The sequence below is a fragment of the Octopus bimaculoides genome, chromosome 11 (assembly GCF_046866305.1).
Source record: "Octopus bimaculoides isolate indiv1 chromosome 11, ASM4686630v1, whole genome shotgun sequence".
NCBI lineage: Eukaryota > Metazoa > Mollusca > Cephalopoda > Octopoda > Octopodidae > Octopus > Octopus bimaculoides.
The window spans coordinates 23,566,986-23,593,941 of record NC_142938.1 but is presented as its reverse complement, the minus strand read 5'-3'; the positions used below and the strand labels follow the sequence as shown (position 1 = coordinate 23,593,941).

The 26,956-nt window shown below is 34.1% G+C and overlaps 1 protein-coding gene across 1 annotated transcript; it reads right to left on the bottom strand.

Annotated features, from left to right (window-relative positions):
- Positions 1–8,617: 8,617 nt before the first annotated feature.
- LOC106880014 (alpha-soluble NSF attachment protein) lies at positions 8,618–26,722 on the bottom strand. Its single transcript, XM_052971636.2, has 9 exons — positions 26,469–26,722; positions 17,716–17,795; positions 16,718–16,834; positions 16,120–16,166; positions 13,950–14,027; positions 12,104–12,159; positions 11,318–11,402; positions 10,338–10,511; positions 8,618–8,959 (listed from the first exon to the last, which is right to left on the bottom strand). The coding sequence occupies exons 1-9, from the start codon at positions 26,564–26,566 to the stop codon at positions 8,813–8,815; spliced, it is 882 nt and encodes a 293-aa protein (XP_052827596.1). The 5' UTR covers positions 26,567–26,722; the 3' UTR covers positions 8,618–8,812.
- Between the last annotated feature and the right edge of the window lie 234 nt (positions 26,723–26,956).

The following is a 26,956-nucleotide window of genomic DNA, read 5'->3' as shown; positions in this document are numbered from 1 at the left end:
TGCACTAAAAACTGCCACACACACACCTGGAAAATCTACAAACAACTAAACATGCCCACCTCCTCCCAGCTTATTGCTATCTATTTACAAGTGAAACATCTAGCCTAAACCCCTCTTCCCTCATAATATCTCATTGTCACTCATCCAGAAAGGTAGATGCCACTCCCTCTGTAACTTTCACAGAATGCAGTACTGGTCTTGGATTCTTCTCATCTGTCATCATTAGCTTCATCATCTAATGTACTGATTACTTTATGGATATCCAGTATGTGACACAAATCCTCTCAACAGAAATGTTATTCTGAGAATTAGCATCAGTTACTCTTCCCTTCTTCTACAGGGATGGTGTCCTCATGGGGGTAAGGAAGGATGACTGATGTTAACTTCATGTTTGATCTTAACAAATGCAAGACCTTCCTCTCCTGCAATACCTGCTGGTACTGTACTTAGATGAGTGGTACTGTACTTAGATGAGTGGTACAGTACCACTCATGCTAGAACACAGCTCTCTGGGGTATCAACTCCTCTGCCTGGCCCGATCAAGGTGACATGTACCAGAAAACTGCCTCTATCAGGGAAATACACTGTTTTGACAATGGCTTTGATTGTTCGATGGTGTCTCTCAATGATTCCCTTTCTGCCTGACCTATATGCAACTCTAAAGTAATGTCTGACCTTTCACTTGCCCAGCATCTCTGAAAGAAATGCAGGAACATTGTCCACCAGCAGCCCATCTATTGAAACCCATTCTCGAAAAGTATCTCATTCAGAACTCTAGTAATTTCAGCTGCAGCCTCTACCTTACACTTTATATTGCTACTTGCCCAGACCCACAGTCAATCATGGTGAGGCACAACTCTTGCTGATAGTGTCATATCCACTATCAACTGCTTCACCTTCAAATCTCATGCACACTTGGAGTGAGGTCAATCGACTGTCACTGCTTCTAGACTTCCCTAGTGGCATTGATGTCAACCTTTCTGGTCAAAAATAATGTTCTATCCACCTGCTAGCATACTATAATCAGTCCCCCCACCCTAAATCCTCTGGAACCCCAATCCAGGTATTTCTTGCCCTAGTAAGAACATTCACCTTATTTTCTCTGAGAGAACAAGGACTACTTGCAGCTGCAGATCACTTTTTTATTAATTCTCCTACTAAGATCCCCAGGCATCACTTGACAATAATCACTGTAACTCCCTTGGTTTGGATTCTCTTTTCACAGGTAGTTACTACCAAAACAAAGTAGCTGAATCAGTTTGAATTTAGACATCACACAACCCCAACTCCAAAGCTAAATTTATTCCCTTGAACATAATATCCATTTCAGCTACATTGATATGGTTGTAGTCATCTTTTTTAAACCAGGATGCATCCTCTACCTCAACTTCCATTTCCAGGATAACTATCACTATGCTATTGGTATCACACCATATACCCCCCCTCTCTGACTTAAGCACATACCAATCAGCTCTCACTGGATCCTCTTTTCTCAACTCTTTCCAAAGTATTCTTCATCATTGAAACTGTCCTGTCAATGGGCTTCTAAATTTTATTTATTGTTTACCAGCTGTTCATTGATTATGATTTTCTGAGAAAAATAAATTTTAGTAAATTACTGTTCTTCAATTTATTTCCCTTGGAGTTGGTCAACGATCTGTCAGTATAGTTTAACTTGTTGGATATTATAAGGTAACTAAAGATGGATAGGATAGCAAAGTATGCCTGACATTTGATATTTGAGTTCACATTGTGATAGAAAAAGTTTTCAAAACAACCTTGCAAACTGTCCTGTCGTTTTAGTTTTTCTGTATACAGTAATCTTGAAGGGAATTGGCTGATCTTTAAGTTTAGGACTTCACTTTGACTTCTGTTAATCAGCTGCTAATATCATTTTGTTTGCAATAGGCTTGAATATTTTAATAAAATTTTGCAGAGATACTTTTTCGAGAGCACAGAACAAGTATGTTAATAACTCCCTTCCCTGAGTTTGTTTCCACATAAGTTTTCAACATTTGACAGGAATATTTTTTTGAGTGTAGATTACATAATGTTGATAGCACCAAACTTCTCAACTATTGTAGGTCTGATAGCATAACAAAGAATAAAGGGGGGGGGAGTGCTGGAAGGGCAAAATTATTCAGATGGAGAAGAAAGAGAGTAGATGCAAAATTAGGGAGAAAATAAAGAGTGAGTAAATAAACAAAAAGAATGCAATGCAGAAAATAAAATAAAGTGGGAGAAAAAAATAAAGAGAGAATCGGTTGTGGGTTAGAGAGTGGATATATGAGAAAGAACAAATGTGTGTTAATACAAGATAGTATGTGATAAAACTAAATAGGTTAGGAGAGAGAGGAAGAAAAAGGAATACTAAACTGTGACACAAATCTTTTGTTATAAATAACGATACAGCTGTTAATATTTGGGCAATCATTTTTATCTTCAGTTGAAAGCTAGACAGCTTTGTTAATTGGGATCCACAATGAGGGAGAAGTTAGCATGGTGCAGTATTATTATATACTTGGACAGTTCACTTCTAAAGGGAAAGAATTTCTACAGATTTATTGAGGTGGGTGAAGGGACAAAGAATAAGTGAAATTGAGTGGATGAAAAATTATTTTACCTTGTAATCATTTATAGTTTTTTTTTACTTTTGCTTGTTTCAGCTAGAGTGTGACCATGTTAGGATACAGTCATTATCAATTTAATCATTATTTCAATCATTATCAATTCTCACAACCATCATCATTATCACTATTGTTAGCAAGCATCATTATTAACAAATCTTTTTTTATCATATTCATCATCATTACTTAAAATACTGTTTCTTTCCTTTAAAACCCAACTATTATTATTATAATTATTATTGTCATATTTAAATAAAAAAAGGATTGGCAGAATCATTTGTCTGACAAAATATGTGCTCACCCCCACACACGCTCCCATTTTGTTTCCCTTGAGATTACATTTGACTTTCTTCCTTCTACAAAATGGTAAAATAAAGTAGTAGTAAAGTACTTTGGTTGATGTTTTAACTGATCTGTCCTCCAGAATTGTGGCTTTATACCCATGTTAGAAATTACTACATCATATTTCCTACCTTGATTTTAAAATCTCGTGCTTAGGTGCAAGCATAGCTGCATGGCTAAGAAGCTTACTTCCCTACAAAATGGTTCAGTCCTACAGTGTAGCCACTTTGGGTAATATCTTCTATAACCCAAAGCCAGCTGAAGCCTTGAGTGGATTTGTTAGGCAGAAACTGAAAGAAGTTTGTCATATGCATATGTGTGAGTATGTGAAAAAATATATGACCAGACTGTAACTATGACTTTACAAGTTTTCCACAAGCAAAAAGTCTACATCAAATTTGGAAAGATATTGTGACACTTGTAAATAATGTAAGGTTTGAAGAAGTTATAGACGTTGATATGGTTGAATTGCTTGTGTCCAACATAGAAAGTTTATATAATGAAGAGCTGATAGTGTAAGAACAAGAGAAAGCTGAGAATACAGAAATTCCACCAAATCCACTTAAATTGACTGCAAGGAATATTAGTAAAGGGTTGGCACTTAGAGAGGAAAGTCTGCAAATTTTTGCCAACAACCCTATTTGTGTATGTAACCTAAAAATTACAAGCAGAGTTTACAAAGAACTCCATTCTTACATCAAGTTATACAAAGAAATCATGTGCCATAAACACCAAACAATTTTGGATAACTCCTTTGCCTCTCAAGTAGATGTTGATAACTTTATGGCATAGAAAATAATGTCCCTCATCCTCTCATTATCTCTTGTCCCACCACCATCCCTCACACACTAGTCAACATATCAACAACTTTTGTGGTAAGAACATACCCTATAATAATATTACAATTATTATTTATTCCCTAACATATTTCTCTTCAAGTGTTTTTTATATATACATATTGTACTATGACTGTTATTTTCATGCATAAAAGTGATCATGTTGGTTTTTGTTTTATTTTCATAAAAATTCCGTCAGAAAGCATTATCACTTTATATGGAAATCAATGGGAAACTAAAGCTTGTATTATTGATTTTGTGATATGTCAGGTGTTTCAGGAACACATTACTTTCATAATACAGAGGATTCCTCTGTGTGTGTGTGTGTGTGTCTCTCCTTATCACGTCATGTGCTAATTTTAAATGAAAGTGGCCATTATACAAGCAGTGTCATTTGTCTGTAATCTTCCATGAAAACGTGTTCAACCTTTGTGCTGTTCATGTTTGACTGGCTAGAGCACTTGGAAACAGGAGTGGATTACCAAAGGAAGTGCATCTGGCAATAGAAAATTTGTCCCAACAAATTTCAATTTGACTCATGCAAGCATGGAAAAGCGGATGCTAAAATGATGATGATATAATCATCCAACACATAATCATACAACTTGACCACACGTTCATATGGAATTTTAATGGGATTAAAATCACTGTCCTAAATTCTTAGCATGTGACAGATAACATCTGGCAGTGACAGCTAAATATATGTATGACAAAAAGCAGTGGATACTATTGACAAATGACCAGCATTCAGTCTTATGGACTGTATGAATATGATCAAGTATTTTAGTTAGTCAACAATAGCATATTCAGACTAAGTAAAAACTAAACAATAAGTAAGCAAACTATTTCTTCCAATGGTCCTGGATATAATTCCAGAAGATTTCAATTTAAGGGAAGAATGAGCAACAATGGTAGAGTACTGGATTAAACACTTCTCAGTATTATATTTTGTTATTGTACTTCCTGAGATCAAAAACTGCCAAGACCAACTTCATCTTTTATAAATGTTTGATCTGATAAAATACATACCATGAATAAACTAAAGTTAATTTAATTAGCAATACCCCTACCACATAAAAACAATGACTTTGTACCAAATGAAAAGAAATTTTTCTCATATTATCAAATTCACTAAAATGATATTTTTCAGGTTGAACATATACTAAAACAACATATTTATTCACAGAAAATTACAGTGGCCCATTTCATATAGTCATTAACTGAGAATATGACAAAGAATTAGTAGAGAAAAAGATAAAATAATACAACATAGATTCTAAATAGGTGCAAAAATAGACTGGAAAATTATATTCGCAGATCATCAATATAACCGTGAATTCAGTTGAATCTAAACAGACACACACACAAAAAATACAGAGTTCTCACATGGATTGCTCACTAATTTCTGAAAATCTATGGGCCAAAATGTGTGTGTATACATACACACACACATTATATATATATATATATAAATATATTATATACATACACATATATATAAATATATTATATACATACACTCATATATACATACATATATATATAAATATATTATATACATACACTCATATATACATATATATATATATATATATATATATAAATATATTATATACATACACTCATATATACATACATATATATATATATACACACACATACACTCATATATACATACATACATATATATATACATATACATATACATACATACATATATACATACATATATACATACATACATATATACATACATATATACATACATACATATATACATACATACATACACACACACACATAGTGGACTTGATACAAAGAGTACAGTGAACTTGCTGTGAGGGGAAAAGTTGAAAGGAGAGAAATTACTGAGAGACAGCAGTCCTACTTACTCTAACTTAAAAAGAAAGAAAAAAAAAACTGGCTGCAACTTAGTAGAAGTAAGACTGCTGTCTCTCATTAATTTCTCTCCTTTCAACTTTTCCCCCTGAAGAAGGTCTGTGACTAAAACAAAGGATTTTCCACTCTTCGTGGCAAGTTCACTATACCCGTTTTTATCAATTCCACTACATAACATACATTTTGCCATTGCAGAACAACGCCAGCCCCATTAAAGTTTGATCATATATGAGTGTGTGGGGGGGGAGTGTAGTACTACTCTCATTTTCAGAAGTAGTTTTTCATTCAAAAAGATCGTTAAACTTTACGGGATAATGAAACTTTGTAATCATATGTATATGTGCATGCATGTTTGTGTGTGTGTGTGTGTGTGTGTGTGTGTGTGTGTGTGTGTGTGTGTGTGTGTGTGTGTGTGTGTGTGTGTGTGTGTGTGTGTGTGTGTGTGTGTGTGTGTGTGTGTGTATATATACACACATACATATATATATATACATATATATACACATATATATATATATATATATATATATACATACACACGCAAACACATACTTACATATACATAAATACATACACACACACATATATATACATATATACATACACACATACAATATATAAATATATACATATATTTACATACACACAATATATAAATATATACATACATATATATTTGCATACAATGTATAAATATATACATACAGATATATTTACATACACATACACTATATAAATATATACATATATTTACATACACACATACAATATATAAATATATACATGCATATATATTTACATACATACAATATATATATATACATAGATGCATATATGCACATAGATGCATATATATATATATATATATAAATACAGATGCATATATATACACATAAATATACATGCATATATACGTACACACAGATAAATATACATGCATATCTATATATATATATATATAACCAATATTCAAAAGCTCAGCCTTTGAAGGGTATGTTAGCCAACAGGCAACATTATAAACATCAAAGTCATAAGAGACGGTCGTGTTTCATGTAGTGTACATTATTGCATGGTGTGTGTGTATGTGTATATATATATATATATATATATATATATATATATATATATATATGACACTATGAGTCGAATTAAGCAAAGACATGAAGCTCCAAAATAAGCCTTGTCTCATTGCTATGAAGGTCTTGTTTTATGATGGTACCAGAAACCTTCTCCATTTTTCCAATGTGATCCAGCACAGAGCTATGCATCCATTGCTAGCTTGTTTGCAAGGCAAATATAAATCTGCATTAATATGCACACTAACCATGCACACATACTCATGCATGCTAATTGCAGATGAGCACACTGAGACAGAAAAAAAAACAATACAATAAAAACAAAATCCCAGTGTCAATGTAGGCTTATCTAATACAATGCTAAAAGCAGTTTCCATGTTTTATTCAAAGAAAAGCCATAGAAACACTGGATGCAAAAAAGTAAATTTAAAATTAAAAAAAGAAATAATAGATAACTCAATGAATTAAATATAGAGGAATGATTCTTCAGAAGAATGGAGAAATTTGGTTGACAAAAGATACAGATTTTCTTTTATATCAAACAAACTGTTCACAGAAATAAGAGGTATGGGAAGGAAATTCATAAACTCACACGGCTAACCACACATACACACACACACAAAAAAACATTGTCAAATACTTAAGTTATCTTCCTTGATCTTAATTTCTCTATCCTGAACTGTGGGGTTAGTGGGAGAAAGATTCAGCCCCCTCCCCAGAACTGATTCACCACTTCTATCACTTTAACCACCATCATTTCTCAACACTCAAGTTAGGATTATTTCTGGGACTGAGTGGGGGATAATTTTGTTTTCAGTGCTTAGTCAAGAGAAAGGGAAATATGTATGATCTTTTCCAGAGCCTCCAAGACTGGAGGGAAGGAAGAGCTAGGTATTCTCAAAGTGGAAACCTGGCTTAAATACTTGTGACAGAGTGTATTCCACTAAAGACATACAGAGGCCAACTGGCTGTGTTAAACTAGGTAACAGTTTGTGGGTATTCATAGCTTTCTCAGCTTTCCCTTTGGAAACAATGGATGGGAAACAAAGAAGGAAACAAATGTTAGGTCACATTGAGTATTTCCATTCAATCTTTACATTATTAATATAATGATGAAAAAAGCAAAAAAATTAATTCACAGTACAAATACAATTCAAGTAGAAGTTAGGTATCCTAGCAGTGATTAACCTGTGACCTAAAAGGGCAGGAATACTTTGTATGTGTGTATACACATATATAGATACACACACACACACATATATATATATATATATATATATATATATATATATATATATATATATATATATATATATTCATACATATAAATATATATTATTTCTATGATTTTAAGCTATGCAGGCTTCGAGCTTGGGGTTACCCCAGATTCCATAGCATTATAAACAAGAGGAAGACACCCCATGGATAGCTAATCAATTGCATTTGTTTTCCTGAACTCATCTCAAACAAATCAAGCTAGAAAATTCAAGCACAAGGCATCCATTGCTTAATCAAATGTCCAGTTTGTTCAGCATCCTTAACAATGTTAGCTGGATACCAGATATACATTTTATTTAGTTCATCTGATCACCCTAGCTATCCAGAATCAGAATCACAAAACTGTAGTTTCTAAACTTTTTACTGATAAATATCAATTCTGGACTCTTTTTGTGCTGATTGAAATATCTTCACATATATATATATATATATATATATATATATATGAGAGAGAGAGAGAAAGAGATTTTAAAAATAGCATCAAGTAACAAGGATTAGATTAGAAAGTAGGATCTCAAAGGATTACTAGTAGCCTAATCTTACAGAATACAGTGAAAGGGGTATACTGATAACAAACTTCTCTGTAATAGTTTAATTGCATAAGGGAGAGGGGGTGCTTAGGATAGTGTAACTAATTCCTACCCTAAAATTAAAGAAATGATGGGAGAGGAAGAGAATGTGTTTGTTGAAAAAAAGAGGTAATAAGGAAGAGGGTTAAAAACTAACAGTCAACAAGGAAAACATCCTAGAAGTTTTAACAAATGTTCTCCTCCTCTTCTGTGATTTTATTCTTGATTCTCAAGAAAATCATCGTCAGCCATTGGTCTAGCCGAGATATGGAATCGTAGTCACTAACAGCTTTAGTGAATGCCTCAATGTTGTCCATTGAATCCAAAACAGTCTGTAAATGAAAATGTGAGAGATGTAAATAAACAAATACATTTAATATATATATATATATATATATATATATAAAATTTACTAGTTATGCATTTCTTCTCCTATCAAAAGCATGAAGACAGATTTTTTTTAGAGAATATGAGCATATAATATTATGCTACCCCAAAGTTATTTGTAAAATGAATGAAGCAACACAATTCAAGCAGTCACTGGAAAACCAACTGACAGATTCAATTTGCAAGTATTGTGCACCTTAATCAGTGCCTGTACTTTCATCATCATCATCATCATCATCGTTTAACGTCCGCTTTCCATGCTAGCATGGGTTGGACGATTTGACTGAGGACTGGTGAAACCGGATGGCAACACCAGGCTCCAGTCTGATTTGGCAGAGTTTCTACAGCTGGATGCCCTTCCTAACGCCATAACAAGTTCTCCTTTAAAAGACACCTTAGCATCTTAATAAGGAGAGGAAACATTAAAGAATATATTTCTACATAGCTCCAATAAGAAAGAATGTTATTGATTGTAAGTCTGTTTGATAACAGTTGAACTGAAGCTAAAAGAAATAACTCTTGAAAACTTCAGCCAATGTTAGTGACAGAGAGATGTTTATATTTGATTAATTTGATTATGGTAATTTACTGACTCCAAAGCAACAAAGGTTGAAATTGTAATGAATAGGAATTAAATTCAGAACTGAATTTTGACTATCATAAAGCTCTCTCCATTTTGGAATGTAAAGAATATATGTGTGAATACATAAAATACAGGGTATATGTAAAAAGATCAATACTTTGTAGTTTAACTAAATTTTGGATTTTAAAATCATTAAAAACAACAAAATCTGAAGCAATTTTGAACAAGATCATATCCATATAATTAAGAATATCACATACACAGCAACTTGAACAACTTCCAAAGAAACATTCCCACCCACATACAACAAACTGCTTTTGTATATGGGTGGGTGGGTGCTTATAGAACATGTCAAACATTGTTATTAACATTGAAAATAAGAATCAAAACACTATCCCTAAAAGAACCCACATTCAGTTACAAGGACAAGAAAACCCAACTTCCAGGCTCTTCTTTACCAGAAATTATTCTGTGGTCTAAAACATCTGGTATTGTCAAAGAAATTGCATCTTTCTGTCTTCAGCAAGGAGCAATAGGACACCCAATCATAATAACTTGAACTATTGATCTACTTCAATTTCCCATGATCTTCATGCATGAACTTGGTTTTTTGGCAATGTATTACATCAGGTTCAAGACTAAAACTGGCTTGTTTCAAACTATGATAGGAGGATAGCTCTGTCAAAGACTATATCACTAGAAGAGAGTAAAATAATGTGTGTAAAATAATGATGACTTACCTTTAATAAGTTACACTCCCTTGAGTCAGAGAATGCAGGGAACATCTCCTCGTATTTTGGAATCACCAGTTTAGCATTAACAATATCATTACACATGTGACAGAGAGCAGCTCGAAAGAAATGATCTTTAGCACTGTATTTCAGTAAGGAATTCTCCATTGAAGCAGCAGCAACCTAAAATTTGAAGAAAAAAATTGAAGCATTTTTGCTAACAGTTTGATTGTAACGATCTTTTTTCCATAAAGAAATGTGTGCAAATGTTTTCAACATTTTTTCTTTGGCTAATGCATACACAAGCTGTATGTAGTTGAGCATATTCATGTATGTAAATTTAACAACAAAAAAAAAAAAGACATTACTACAATTACACAAACATTTTATGTTTAACTAGTTTTATTTTGTTTTGTGGCTGTGTGCTAATACGTTTTGTTTCCTAATTACATAATTTCAGGTTCAGTCCCACTGCATAGCATCTTGGTCTTTGGGCAAGTGTTTCCTACAATAGCACTAGGTCAACCAAAGCATTGCAAATGGATTTGGAAGACGGAAACTGAAAGAAGCCCATCATTGTGTGTGTGTGTGTGTACCTGTATTACTGTCTCCCTGCCTTCATATCACATGATAGTTGTAAGCAAGTGTCATCGTCATGCAAGCAGTATCCTTTGTTTCCAATCTTCTAAGACATGTCTGGTCACCAGGAAAAATTACCTTACTTGGAAACAGGTAAGGGTTGGCAACAAGAAGGGCATCTGGCCATATAAAATCTGCCTCATCAAATTCCATTCCAACCCATACGACAATGGAAAAGTGGATATTAAATGATAATAATGATAATATCACACACACACACATATGGTTACAAATGTCTAGTTTTAGAAAATTTGTCAATTTATCACAGCATAAACAAATAAGCAGGTCCCCTATAGCATAAACAAATAAGCAGGTCCCCTACAGCATAAACAAATAAGCAGGTACCCTACCTCTTCATAAATATCAATTGCTTTTTGGTACTGCTCTAGCTGTGCTGAGTATTGGGCTACTTTCAGGAAGCATTTATTAGCTGCACTGTAATAAAAGAATAGTAATTTAAATCAAATAATAAAAAGTTTATGTCTCGTTGCTTTGTTTCAAATGATGGCTAGATCTACAAATTCAATTTTTCGTGTTCACTAAGCAAAAGAGAAGAAAATTCTACATGTTTACATTTAATATCAAGATAGATACAAGTTGCTTCTAAACTATTATGTAAATTTTCCAAAAATAGTTCAGATAGAACTGAGCTCTTTTGAGCCATTTATCTTGGCTGATGTTATTATAAACTTTGCTGCTTATGCCTCGGCAGGTGAAGTGATTAGAGAGAGGAATATTATGGATAAATCAAGACTCTGAAGGATGAAAAGTAAAGTGAACTTCAGCAAGAACTGAACTCTGAACATTGCAAAATCTACCCAATATTCCAATTTCCAGGACAGTTCTAGCAACTTTGCAAATTCAAATATTTATATGCCTTATCACACTTGTTTCTGTTTCACATATAAAATATTATTTTTTCTTTTTGTCATCATAAAAGAATGAAGGAATGCTGTCCATTAAGTAGATCTTTTGTGGCATATAACAAGAATTTGTTATTATTTAAATTCTAAATAAATTTCACCACACAAGAAATATTCAAATAAATTTCAGCACACAGTAAATCTCGACAAGTGTCATTTAATTGTTTTAAATATAAATTAGAATATTAGAACCAAAAAAGAAATGTCACAAACCTTGTGGATTCTTCTCCTTTATAATAGTCAGCAGCTTGTTCATAGTGAGAAATAGCCTATATAAAAAAACAAAATTATACTATGAACTAATACACAAAATATCTTTAAATTAAGATCACATTAAGTCAATGTTTCTCCAAAGTTGGACCTAGTATTATGAAGCCATTGAACAACTTTTCAATAAGAATATTCTTTTTGCTGATATATCACTGGAATTTTCATGGAGCTAAAATAACAGAATGGATTCAGACCCTAGTTCTGATAGTAGGCTGTATATAATAGCTAATGTACAACGGCCTATTCTATATGAACTCATCACATACAGGTTTCTATCATCTTGTGGATATATTCTTCAGTTATGAGGGATTCCTCTCAATCTGTTTTTTAACAGTGCTTCAGCTATGTCCTATGTACTATTTCTATTATTATTAGCTGAGGTTGACTTTGCCTTTCATCCTTTCGGGGTCGATAAAATCGACTTAATCCCTCTCCTGAAATTGCTGGCCATGAGCCAAAATTTGAAACCATTATTATTAGTCCTTGTGCTTCATTTCAGTAATAATTTGATTCCAGCCACACCAAAGAATGACTGGTACTAAACTTTGAGATAGATATAAGAAAAGGAAAAGTACACATGGAAGTGTATATTTACACCGTTAGGGTGTGACACTTCTTCACACAGCTGTCCTCATCCATACTCATCATATGACCATACCAGCACAGTCGTATCTCTTGCACACATCTGATGCTTCTTATGTCCAACTCTTACACTCAGTCATGCATACATACTGACATTACACATTCAGTGGAGTATACTAGCTTCATTTCTTACAAGCCTACTCATGTCCTCAGCAGTCACAGCCCATGTTTCATTGTCATGTAGCATGGTTGTTTGCACACAGGTATCATACAATGCGCCTTTCACTCTGAGCAAGAGGCCCTTTGTTACCAGCAGAGGTAGGAGCTCTCTGAACTTTGCCCAGCTTATTGATATTCTAGCAGCTATGCTCTCAGAGCATCCACCACTGCTACTGACTTGGTCACCTAGGTAACAGAAGCTATCAACTACTTCTAGTTTTCCCACTGGCATGTGATGGAATCTATTTTCTGTACTTTTTTGGTGCTTATTGTACCTGTGCACTTTCCACACACAAAATTATCCTCCCTCTGATATTGCTGCACCTCTTATGTGTCCATAGCTTACACCGGGTACATCTTAAGGAGTTTCTACCTATGCCTTTTCTACAGATCAAGCCAGGCCATCTACCTGAATGGAATTGTGATTTGTTTGGTTTCCTATTTACTAAGACTTTGGTTTTTGCTAGATTAACTTTAAAGCCCTTCTATTCTAGACCTTGCTTCCACACCTGAAACTTCTCTAGTTCTGGTAGTGATTCAGCTATAAGAGCAAGGTCATCGGCATAAATTGTCTTGAATTGCCTATAGGATAATGATGAACAAGAGGGGGCTAAGGACTGATCCTTGGTGAACCCCTATTTCTACTCTGAATCCTTCGCTATACTCATTGCCAACCCTCACCTTACTGACAGCATCCCTGTTGTGTATAAATGTCTTACTCTACAGGGTGTCCACAAAGTCTGGGTACATAGAGTAAATAAAATCATAACATAATCAATTAAATATAAGAAATAATAAGTTTTTAAAGTATGTGTTAATCCCCATGTGGGTACATGGAGTAAATAAAATCATAACATAAACAATTAGATGTAAGAAATAATAATTTCTTAAAGTATGTGTTAATCCCTATGTACCCAGACTTTGTGGACACCCTGTAGAATACAACACAATCCAAATACTGCAACTTCCCAAAAAGAAAATAACCAACCTGCTCAATGTCAGCCAACTCATTCTCATAGATTTCAGCGACAGTAATATGATGTTTGGCAGCAATAGTGAATCTACCCTGTAAGAAAAAGAACAAAACCATTTAGGTCTTTGCTACAGAGCATTTGTCAAAAATACAGAAACTCAATTTTACATTCATATGCAATAAATATGATAAGTAGTTGTGTTTCCCTCAGGGGCTCTAACACTAATTAGAGGGAGCCTCAACCCAAGAAAGCTGATGTCTTTACTGCTTGTGTGAAAATAAACAAACCCAACCCATATCATCACAGTAATTTACGATAGGAAGGACATTTATCAATAAAAAATACAATCAAAATCTCAAGCTCACTAAATGTATCAATTAAGTCAACCCTGAGCACACTAGTGGTGTAGCTGTTAGGAGTAACAGCACATGAGAGGTGCTGTATTAAAAACCTTTGTCACCATGGAAAAAAACTGATGATATAGAGATAAGAGATTAAGAATTACATACATCTTCAATTAACTTTTATTTTAATATTGAACGCAGTTACTGTTATTGAAAAAATAACATCACTAAATTCTGATCAAGAAGATTCATAGGATAGTGTCTAACAAATCAGTTACCCTCAAATTCAACAAAAACAATAATTTTTCCACTAATGTCTCTGATCTGAGCATTTCCACAAATGGCTAGGTAGAAAGATCAAATTCTACCTCACACTATTCAATTTCTGTTTAGCCCATTCTCACCATTGATAATCTCAAAATCTATTTTTAAAGCTATTCTTCTTTCAGTATAGGCAATTCTAGACCAGTGTTTCTTGGTGGTTACAGTCCATGTCAATACATATGTATACAATTATGTGCTTTAACTACAGCATTAAGGGCTTTTAGCTCTTTTTTCTAGCAATGTAGGTATTCTAATATCCTAGTCATATTTAGTGACAATTATAGTGTGTGTGTGCATGTGTGTGTGTGTGTGTGTGTGTATATGTATGTATATGTATATATACACACACATTTAAAGAAATTCATGTGCAAGGAACTACTGCAAAAAGAAGACCAAAGAAGAAAAGGGCTGAGAGGGTGAAAGCTGATCTCAGGTAACTGAACCCCTCAAAAGAATACAAGACAGGCTGAAATGCCATGTTGGAGAGAATCCTTCCAAGCCATACTTTACAAACCTGCTCAAAAATACCCCTTAAAACTTCAAATACATTTGCCTTTGAAACTTAGTCACCCATCTCTAAAAAACTTTAATTCAATAATAATAATTGACTTATCACTTAATCTAGTAGTCACTCAGGATATAGGTATATGCCACCTACAAACAAAATAGGATCACAGGAGCACAAAGTAAACATGAACTGTGCAAGCCCAGAGCCAGCTTCATTGCCAGCAAAGCACCTGTGCCTGATCTGTGGCAGAACCTTCTGAGCATGCATTGGCCTGATCAGCCACAGCTGGATGCACTGTGACCCATCTTCTCCTATATGATGTCCTGGTTATCGTTGACAACAACAGATGAAAATTAGGTATTTGTACTGTTGGCACATACTAATAGTGTTAGTGAGAACTGTGTTATCTACAGTGAATATTTTAATAGCCCCCATGATTCTTAATATGGGAAAGCAGTTAATTATCAATTTGAAATTCAATAAACTACATACAATTCATGAAATCTATTCTTTCATTTTTCAGAAGTCCTTCCAAGACTGAAGAAGCAGCTGAATTATTTGTCAGGGCTGCAAATGCATTCAAGATGGCCAAAAACTGGGCTTGTAAGTTATGATGTTATGTCTATCAATTGCATTACCCTTATACTTATCACAATATTTTGACAAAGTATATAAAGATAGAAATTTTGCATCACAGAACTCCAGGAGTTTTGATTCCTCTTCATTCCTAGTGCCATGATTAACACATTAATCAAAAGGTGTCTAAAAAATACATTCAATTTCTTCAGAGATTCATAATGACCTTTGGCAACATAAAAGGCTTTTAGAGAAAGCAGACCTACAGTAATTTTCAAACAAGACAGCATATAGCAGTTTAAAATTAATTTTAAATGCAATGCATTTTCCATGACAAATAAAACTGTATGTAAAGATTTAAAGACTGCTGAAGGGAGAAAGCAGTTTCAAGGAATTATGAAGAAGAATTCAAGAAGTTTAAGTAATACTCACCATATCTGTGTAAATTTCAACAGCTTTCAAGAGACTGTTGATAGCTTCTGCACAATTAAAATAAAGAAATAAAATTGTTTTTAAAGTGACATTGACATTAGAAATGGATGAAAGTATAAAAGAAATTATTTGCAACTTACTTCAAGAAACATTGAGAAGAACATGCATGTGTGTATATATTTATTTCACTTAGGTATTACGATACTAATAATAACCTGGTGTAGAATTCAATATACATATGCTTCCGAAGAAAGCATTAGTCGAGTACAAAGTGATAAAAAGAAAAAAGAGATGACAAAGGAATAAATGATTAGCTTACAGCTGTTTCCACCATAAGAGGTGATGTACTCATATTTGAGTGACTGAGTAATAATACTTTATAGCTTCATCAGAACCTCAAACATGAAATGTTACTCAGAAACTTTCAACAATGAGTCCACTGCATCTTATAGCAGAAACAGCTGTAAGCTAATATAATAATTCCATGCTATCATGGGTTAGATGAATATATTATTGAATCATTGCTTTACAACCAGATGCTCTAGGATGGTAAACCTGAGGGAAGATGATAAAAGAAAAAAAAACAGTCAACTCTTACCATTTGGATCAGCTTTCTTGTAAGCATTCCCTGCATCAACATAATGTGATGCAGCTTCATGTCGACTTTGAAGACTAATCTGAAGCTGGGCTGCTCTACAAAAACATTGTCCAGCAGCTATAAAACAGTAAAGTAAAAAGAATAGATATACAGAAGGTCAAGAGTGCCAATAATTAACTGGTTTTGAATTATCTGTAACTACTAAATACCGAAAAAAATGCAAAGAATTTCTGACTTAGAATGCCTTGCTCTAAAATCTAGAATGATTATAGCCTCAAAGCCCAAAGGTACATTTTGCTAACATTCCAAGTATGTTCACTTCTTTGAGTTGCATGTCCAATTATATAATTTGTACTATAGACTACTTAATCAGAGACCTCAGAGAAATTGTCAAACCAATCAAAGAAGGGGGAGTGTTTTGTTTTGTTTTTTTCTTTTTAGTCAAGGTACCTTCTCAACTTCAATGGAGCCAAAGTTTACCTTGATTGACTCCCTAACATTTTGAAAATGAAGATTACAAATTTCATATCAAAACAGAGAAAAAATTAAGACAGAAATGTTCACATCACACATACACACACACTGCACTTAATACAACTAAATACTACCTTGAAACAATATATTACAGTGTATTATATGGACTAAAATCAAACTGAAGTATAACTAAACATGTTTGATATGGGTCATTTCCTAGAAAGTGACTTCATTAACTTTCAGATGTCGTTGAATAGGGGATTTGAGCTACTCACAAACCCCAGTTCAATTTTCTCAAATAATATTGGATCTAGATGGTGCTTAGATAGAAAAATGGTCACTATACAGGTTTTAACCAAGCCTGACAATGTTCAACTTCAGAGATCTGTAGAAAAATGTTTATTTCTATCATATGGCTTCTAGCATTTTATACTAAACCATAATTTCTATCTTTATATACTTTGTCAAAATATTGTGATAAGTATAAGGGTAATGCAATTGATAGACATAACATCATAACTTACAAGCCCAGTTTTTGGCCATCTTGAATGCATTTGCAGCCCTGACAAATAATTCAGCTGCTTCTTCAGTCTTGGAAGGACTTCTGAAAAATGAAAGAATAGATTTCATGAATTGTATGTAGTTTATTGAATTTCAATTGATAATTAACTACTTTCCTATATTAAGAATCATGGGGGCTATTAAAATATTCACTGTAGATAACACAGTTCTCACTAACACTATTAGTATGTGCCAACAGTACAAATACCTAATTTTCATCTGTTGTTGTCAACGATAACCAGGACATCATATAGGAGAAGATGGGTCACAGTGCATCCAGCTGTGGCTGATCAGGCCAATGCATGCTCAGAAGGTTCTGCCACAGATCAGGCACAGGTGCTTTGCTGGCAATGAAGCTGGCTCTGGGCTTGCACAGCTCATGTTTACTTTGTGCTCCTGTGATCCTATTTTGTTCGTAGGTGGCATATACCTATATCCTGAGTGACTACTAGATTAAGTGATAAGTCAATTATTATTATTGAATTAAAGTTTTTTAGAGATGGGTGACTAAGTTTCAAAGGCAAATGTATTTGAAGTTTTAAGGGGTATTTTTGAGCAGGTTTGTAAAGTATGGCTTGGAAGGATTCTCTCCAACATGGCATTTCAGCCTGTCTTGTATTCTTTTGAAGGGTTCAGTTACCTGAGATCAGCTTTCACCCTCTCAGCCCTTTTCTTCTTTGGTCTTCTTTTTGCAGTAGTTCCTTGCACATGAATTTCTTTAAATGTGTGTGTATATATACATATACATACACACACACATACACACATTATAATTGTCACTAAATATTAGAACACCTACACTGCTAGACAAAAGAGCTAAAAGGCCTTAATGTTGTAGTTAAAGCACATAATTGTATACATATGTATTGATATGGACTGTAATTGCTCAGAGACACTGATCTAGAATTGCCTATATTGATCGGTCAGTTTTGGCCAATTGTATAGCCTCATCAGTCGAGACCACTCAACTCGGTTGATTCCAGACTTAATCCTCTGTCAGTACTTACGCATTCACCATATGTATGTATATATATATATATATATATATAAACTTTGGAAGCATCAAATGTGGTTAGTATTTTGCAGACAAATAAATTTTGAACACATTTAAGCTGAAAGGATACCAGTAAAAGATTGGGTATTTACCCTTATAAGACAGAAAAAAAGTTGCCAGCAGGTGGCTACAGGACTTGAACCTATATCCCTCACATACCAGCTGAGTGCTGTAATCATTAAGCTAAACAGCTCTCCTGACAACAATTATCGTCAATTTTAATGCTAAATAATAACTTTTGAATACATCATTTTACATACAAAACTTTGGAAGTGTTGAATGTGGTTGGTATATTGGAGACAAGAAAGTAAATTTCAAACACAGGAAAGTTGTAAAGACAACAGAGAAAAATTGGGTATTTACCCTTATAAGACAGAATGTTGAGGGAACCAGTGGTAGAGGTGGACCCAGAAAGACATGGGACAAGGTGGTGAAGCATGATCTTCGAACTTTGGGCCTCATAGTGCCAATGACTAGTGACCAGGACCTTTGGTGGTATGTTGTGCTTGAGAAGACCCATCAAGCCAAGTGAAATCATAGTCATGACTGATGCTGGTGTCACATAACTGGCACGTAAAAAGCACCTTTCAAGCATTGGGCCTCACAAAGGCAAGGTAGCTGAGTTCCTTTCGAGTGTTGGACCTTAATGAAGGCAAGACCGAGACATTTGGCATTATGTCGTGCTTGAGAAGACCCATCAAGCCAAGTAAAATCATAGTAGATACTTGTATCACACAAATGGCACCCATGCTGGTGGCACATAAAAGCACCCATTACACTCTCAGAGTGGTTGGCTTTAAGAAGGGCATCAAGCCATAGAAACCATACCAAGTCAGACTGGAGTTTTGTGCAGCCTTCCAACTTGCCAGCTCTGATCAAACCATCCAACTCATGCTGGCATGGACAATGGAAGTTAAATGATGATGGTGTGTGTGTTGTGATCGTCATCATCATTTAACATCTATGTTGACATGGGTTGGATGGTTTGACAAGAATCTGATGGGTCCAAGGACTGCATAGTGTTACAGTATCTACTTTGGTGTGGTTTCTATGGCTGAATGCTCTTCCTAATGCCAACAAGTATATGTGTATGTGAACATGTGTGTGCGTGTGTATATATATATATATATATATATATATATATATATATATATATAATGTATGACACTATGAATTGAATCAAGCAAAGACATGAGAATATTTTATAAACAAACTTTGGAAACACCGAATGTGTTGGTATTTTACAGACAAGAAAACAAATTTCAAACATAGTATAGCTGTATAAACAGCAGAGAAAGATTGGATATTTACCCTTAGAAGATGGAAAAAAGTAGCTGCCTGCTGGCAATTTTTTTCTGTCTTCTAAGGGTAAATACCCAATCTTTCTCTGCTGTTTTCTCAGCTATACTGCATTCAAAATTTACTTTCTCGTCTGTAAATTATATATGACAAAGAGAGAAAGATACGCACACACATATACACACACACACACACAACACAGGCCACACATCATTGATTTTGTTTCAGGTTTCACATTTCATGCATATCTTCATTCAATTCTTAATTCAAGTTGTCTTTCTCGACTAGACTTAATCATTAAACTATCTAGCAGAAAGATTGCCCTCTGGGTGGTATTCTGCTAGTCAACGCATTTAACTGCCAATTTGTGTAACTTTTCTGATATGTCACACCTAATTATCATTCATTTCATTCATTTGTCTAATAGTACTCACTTACTCAGTAAATATTTCTTTCATTATTTTATCACACTCTTAATTTCTATCTTTTAAACTAACTCGAAAGGTAGTCCATCCTCTACGTGGTCATTTATTATGCTAGAAATAGTAGGGATCACATTGGTATATTCTAAGGCCTATAACATACAAAACAGCCCTACCAACATCAACTATGTTAGCACTCACTTAACTATTTCATTATAAACCATATAGCTTTGAATCTGGATATGGAAATATAGATGTCATGTCTAGTTAACAACTTCTTAACAAACAAGAACAAATAATTCTACATTGTAGGGTTCCACATTTTAGACTGTGGTGGGTGTTAAGGAATTTAGATATAGATTAAAAACTCAAGAGAATGGTTGTTCATTCTACCCTCCAAAAATAAGTCAATGGCAAAGATCATCTTTCATCTGAGGAGCTGAGTGTGACACAAATGATGTTGTAAACCATATAATCTTAATATAAATTCTGGTATAAATGCTACAGTCTAAAAAAATTTGGTATATTGAGTATATTTTATTAATTTACAGGCTGTCTGGGATTGGTGAGAATGGTATGGTTAATGCTTAGCTTGAATATCTGTGCATCAATGTCTGTAGGAAAGACATTAGCAGACAGGGATTTGCAGGGAGGGTTGACATTTTGGACAAGAACAAGCATGATGGTAATTTATGAAGAAGTTTGAATGCAGTTAAGTTGAAAAACTAAAAAGGTATCAAAGGCATTGGTAAATACATATATATGAAAACTGATAATATTGATATAGACACGAACAAGTATTGATGACACATGTTAGAGGAAAGTGTCATAGTTTGGTGATTGAATATGCAACAGTGGTAGATCAAAGTAGTTGGGACTCTGTGAACTTTGCATTATGAGGAAGGAATAATATATAGATGGATGTTGTATTGTAAACCCATGAGAAAGAGATAAACAATGGCAGTATGGCTAAAGCAGAACTGATGATGATGGCATTTTAGTTATTTCTTTAAAAATAAGAATTTGCTATCATTATTCAGAGAAGAATTCAATTTCAGAAAAAACTAACTCAGGAACTGTTACAATAAGAGCAGTCAACATAGTATACTCTTTTACTTGTTTCAGTCATTTGACTGCGGCCATGCTGGGGCACCGCCTTTTAGTCGAGCAAATCGACCCCAGGACTTATTCTTTGGAAGCCTAGTACTTATTCTACCGGTCTCTTTTTGCCGAACCGTTAAGTTATGGGGACGTAAACACACCAGCCTCGGTTGTCAAGCGAAGTTGGGGGGGGGGGGGACAAACACAGACACACAAACATATACACACACACACACACACATATATATATATATATATATATATATATATATATATATATATATATATATATATATATATATATATATATATATATATATATATATACGGCAGTGACAGTTTAATTTCAGCTTCAACTTGGAAGTAATTTGATTTATTTAAGTTGCATAACAACCATGTGGAAAAGCATGAATGCTAAAATAAAGTTGTGTAAATTTACATTTAATACATTTCAGTTCACTCAAATGTAGAAAGACCTTTGCTGTGGTAACTTCCTCACAGTAGGAATTCTTATAGATTACATGTGTAAAAATACACTGAGCAGGACTACAAATGATGCCAGTGTAACTATGCAGAAACATGTGTCTTACACTTCGTCAGTTACAGACACCAAATCAATCATTCATAGCTCACTAAGAACTACTGTTCTTATAAGTAAATAACAAAAAATACATTTGTTGGTGAGTGTTCATCTTATAAAGATGGAATTATCTAATTAAAAGCACATTATGCAGCAATGATTAAAATAAAATATACATTTATATTTAACATGTTCATGTGCATTCAAACATGGAAAGATCATGGTGGTATCTGTCTCAAAGGAGACATTCTCTGAGCTGAGCTCTAAATGAAATCATTAGTGTAAGATACTTTTCTGCATGTAAGATACATTTCTTCATCAGTTAGAGATCGCTGCATAGTGGTGTCTTTAACTAATTTCAAATTTTGGCACAAGACTAGCAAGTTCAGGGGCAAGTCAATTACATTAACCCCAGTACTCAGCGGGTACTTATATTACTGACCCCCAAAGGATGAAAAACAAAGTTCATCTCGATGGAATTTGAACTCAGAATGTAAAGACGAGATGTAATGCCACAAAGCATTTTGCCCAGCGTGCTAATGATTCTGCCAGCTCACCACCTTTAGTGTGTTATTAATTAATTCCAATTTGACAAAGCTTAGCAAGTACCAGCAAAATGTATTTTTTGCTCTTTACATATAAGACTGGCAGATTTTAGTGAGCTATGAACAACTGATTCAACGTCTGTAACTGATGAAACTACACAGAAACACACCTTAAAGTTTACTGGCATTATTCATAGCCCAACATGGTTAATTTTCATGCACACAAGTCTACAAAGAACTTGTCATCCAAGACAGTTTCCACATTTGAGCATTCACAAATACATTAAATATCATCATCCACTGTTTAGTGCACCATTAATTAATTATAAATGCTAAACTTTCAACATATTCCTTATAAAAATTTCAGGTTTCATGCTTATATGCTACATGGCAGTGAAACATGGGCTGTAACTGCTGAGGACATACGTAAGCTCGCAAGGAATGAAGCCAGTATGCTCCGTTGGATGTGTAATGTCAATGTGAATACCCGTCAGAGTGTAAGTATCTTGAGAGAAAAGCTGAACATTAGAAGCATCAGTTGTGGCGTGCAAGAGAGACGATTGCGCTGGTATGGACATGTGGTGAGAATGGAGGAGGATAGCTGCGTGAAAAAGTGCCACACCCTAACAGTTGAGGGAACCCGTGGAAGAGGTAGGCCCAGGAAGACCTGGGCTGAGGTGGTGAGGCAAGACCTTCGTACATTGGGCCTCACCGAGGCGATGACTACGGACCGAGACCTTTGGAAATGGGCTGTGCGTGAGAAGACCCGGCAAGCCAAGTAAGATCGTTGCCAGTGCCCCTGGACTGGTTCTTGTGCGGGTGGCACATGAGATGCACCATTTTGAGCGTGGCCGTTGCCAGTACCGCCTGACTGGCTCCTGTAGGATTTTCGAGCGAGATCGTTGCCAGTGCCCCTGGACTGGCTTGTGCGGGTGGCACATAAAAGACACCATTTCGAGCGTGGCCGTTTTCGTGCGGGTGACACGTAAAAGCACCCACTACACTCTCTGAGTGGTTGGCGTTAGGAAGGGCATCCAGCTGTAGAAACTCTGCCAAATCAGACTGGAGCCTGGTGTTGCCATCCGGTTTCACCAGTCCTCAGTCAAATCGTCCAACCCATGCTAGCATGGAAAGCGGACGTTAAACGATGATGATGATGATGATGACAGTTGTTAGTGAATAATGGACAGATGAAAACAGTGTTTCTATAGTTTTCAAAATTCAATACTTCCTTCTGGTGAGTTCACACCCTGATAATATCTACTCCCAGATCAATGAAATACTAGGACCAATTCATTTAACTAAGCCTAGGCCCTCTCCAAAATAGTACCCCATTCCCTAAATAAAATAAAACTCAATAAACTCAATCTTTCTTCAATACCAACGCCCACTTTTCAGATAGCTCCTTATAAACACAAGCGGTTTCTTGATATGCTGAGGTGCACATACACAATACGAGGTAATAACTACTTATAACTTATTTATTATAAACTTAAAGAAAGTGGTTCACCATTTGTTACTTTCGGATGAAATACACTGCCTTTCTTACAATTAATTTTGAAAATAACGAATTTAGTAGAACCACTGTCAGTATTTTTCTTGTGCTTGGAAAATTTGATGTAAGAATTTAATTTGGATCTCCTATCGAATTACATGTCACACCACCAAATTGTTGCTGAAAGTAAAGACAGTCAATCTTTCATTACATTATTTTGCAACAAAAAAATAAAGTGCCTTTGAATTATAAACATAACTTATGTCCCCACTATAAATTCGTGCATGCATGCTCTATAGGAATACTAGTTTTGCTAAATTTTATTTGCATGTACATTCATTATGATAATAGCTTTATGTTGATAGCTTTTATGTATATGAGTGTTTACTATTTAGTGACGATTTACGTTGGGCATTGACACAAATAATTAACAATCTCTTAGAATAATCATGAAGTTATAAATTCCCAAAAGACAATCTAAAATGTGCTATGATGACGTTTATGCCTTTTTCATTAGCGATGCAGTAAAATTAATTTCAACTGTGAATCGAAACTATGTTACGGTCTTGATTCGCCAAAAACTTACGGTAGTAGCATAGTGCGTGCATAATAAATAACGACAGAAAAAATAGTAACGATTTGCTTATTCATAAAAATGATGATTTCATAATAATAATAATTTTTTAAATAATAATCAAAATAACTGTACTGTAAATTAGTACAAAATATAAATGCCTTGTCTCCCACCACCACCACCACCATTTGAAGATTTTCAAATTAAATAATTTTTTCAAAATAATTTTATCTAAGCCTTCAATCCTTGTTTTCAGAATAATACTTTTGTTAAGAGGACATGTGTAAAACCTAAAATTCCTTTAAAGCTAAATCCAACGAAAAGAAATTTAAAACAACAACAAAAAGCAAAATGTTTAGTGTCCATTAGGAATAAAACATATATATATATATATATATATAAATGTTCTATAATGTACACAGCCTTGGGTTTTTTTTTTATCTCATTACGAAAAGTAAATCATATATATATATATATATATATATATATATATAATAGTGGTGGTAGTACCAGAAGCTGTAACGGTAAATGTATGCGAAAAATTGAACACTTGTTATTTAGAGAAATCTATTTATTACGTAGTCCGAAGAATGCTCGAGTTTGTTATATGACAAGTGGCAGTATTATAATAAATATTTATTTTGTGAAAGGGTGATGAAAATATCACATCACGTCATGTATGATAAAAAAAAATACTAATCATATCACACGTCCACTAGAATGAACAAATCCATCCACATACATACACACAGACTTGATACTATAATATTATAGGTTACTCGTAATGACAAACAATCGATCCTGATGTGATGTCAGAGATAATATTGGTGTGAATTGAGTTGATCTCTTTGACAGCCCACCCGACTGATATCGGGGGTGGTAAAATCAACATTACATTATATTTAACACACACATATTAACTACTTGACATATAGAATTACAGGTATATCTACATTAATTAGGTTATAAACTGTTCAATAGGTCACAAATCCTAGACCTCAAATGTGGATATGGTTGTATGAGTAATGTATAAGAACATGTATGTGTGTATCCGTTCGATAGAGTGTAAACTCCAGTTATTATTTTTATATATATATATGTATATATATATGTATATATATATATATATATATATATATATATATATATATATATATATATATATATATATATATATATATATCCTTGCAATAAGTAATGTAAAGCAGATATGTATAAATATGATGTGTATGCGTAAATATGTAAAATTTATGTATATATAAGAACATATCTGTTGTCAGAGCGTTCGAATGTCCAAAGAACACAATACAACCAAGCAAGACGATGCAAGTGGAAAGGAAAATGTTTTTTAAAATATGTGAAATTCATATTCATATGTGAAGTGACAGTCTGATCAAAAGTGAGCACTATTTACTGAAATAAATACATTAATCTGAGATAACCAAATTCTAGAGTAATTTGGGGAGTTTTCTTTCGTATAAGAGAGGGACGGGCAAATGCATATTTACACAGACAGATTCGACAATGTAGGAAACACCATTCTGTATTTGCTCATCCCTTTTTTTTTTATCCTACTGTATATATATATATTTTCTAACATGGGAGGCGGAGTAATTGGGTTTACATTGTAATCAAAATATGCTTACCCAAACAATGACGAGAGAATACCTTTCGAAGATCCGAGTTTTTTCTCTGCTTGAAGTAGGAGCTGGCGAGCTTTTTCCTCGTTGTTATTATTTGCCATGGCTACTTGTTGATTTAGGTTTCTTTTAGACTATAACTATATATAAAGCAAAAGATGACGAAGAGATAAAGAACGAAAAACTAGCGACAAGAGTACTTGATGCTAGCCTATAATAGGCGACATACTAGTAAACTATCTTCGAGATATTATATAAGTGAGAAAGAAGATCATCATTTGAAGGGAGATAACCATATTTTAGAAAATTACATATTTTATGTCTGTATATATGATTATTGGGGGGGGGGGGATAAAGGAAAGACAAGTAGAATGGGCATAGGAAGTTACTTGCTGTTAGATTAAATCGCTGAGTCTGTTATTTATGTATTTAGTGTTGTAGAAGATAGTGTGTGTGTGTGTATGTAAATATATTTATGAAAAACAGTTGGTAGA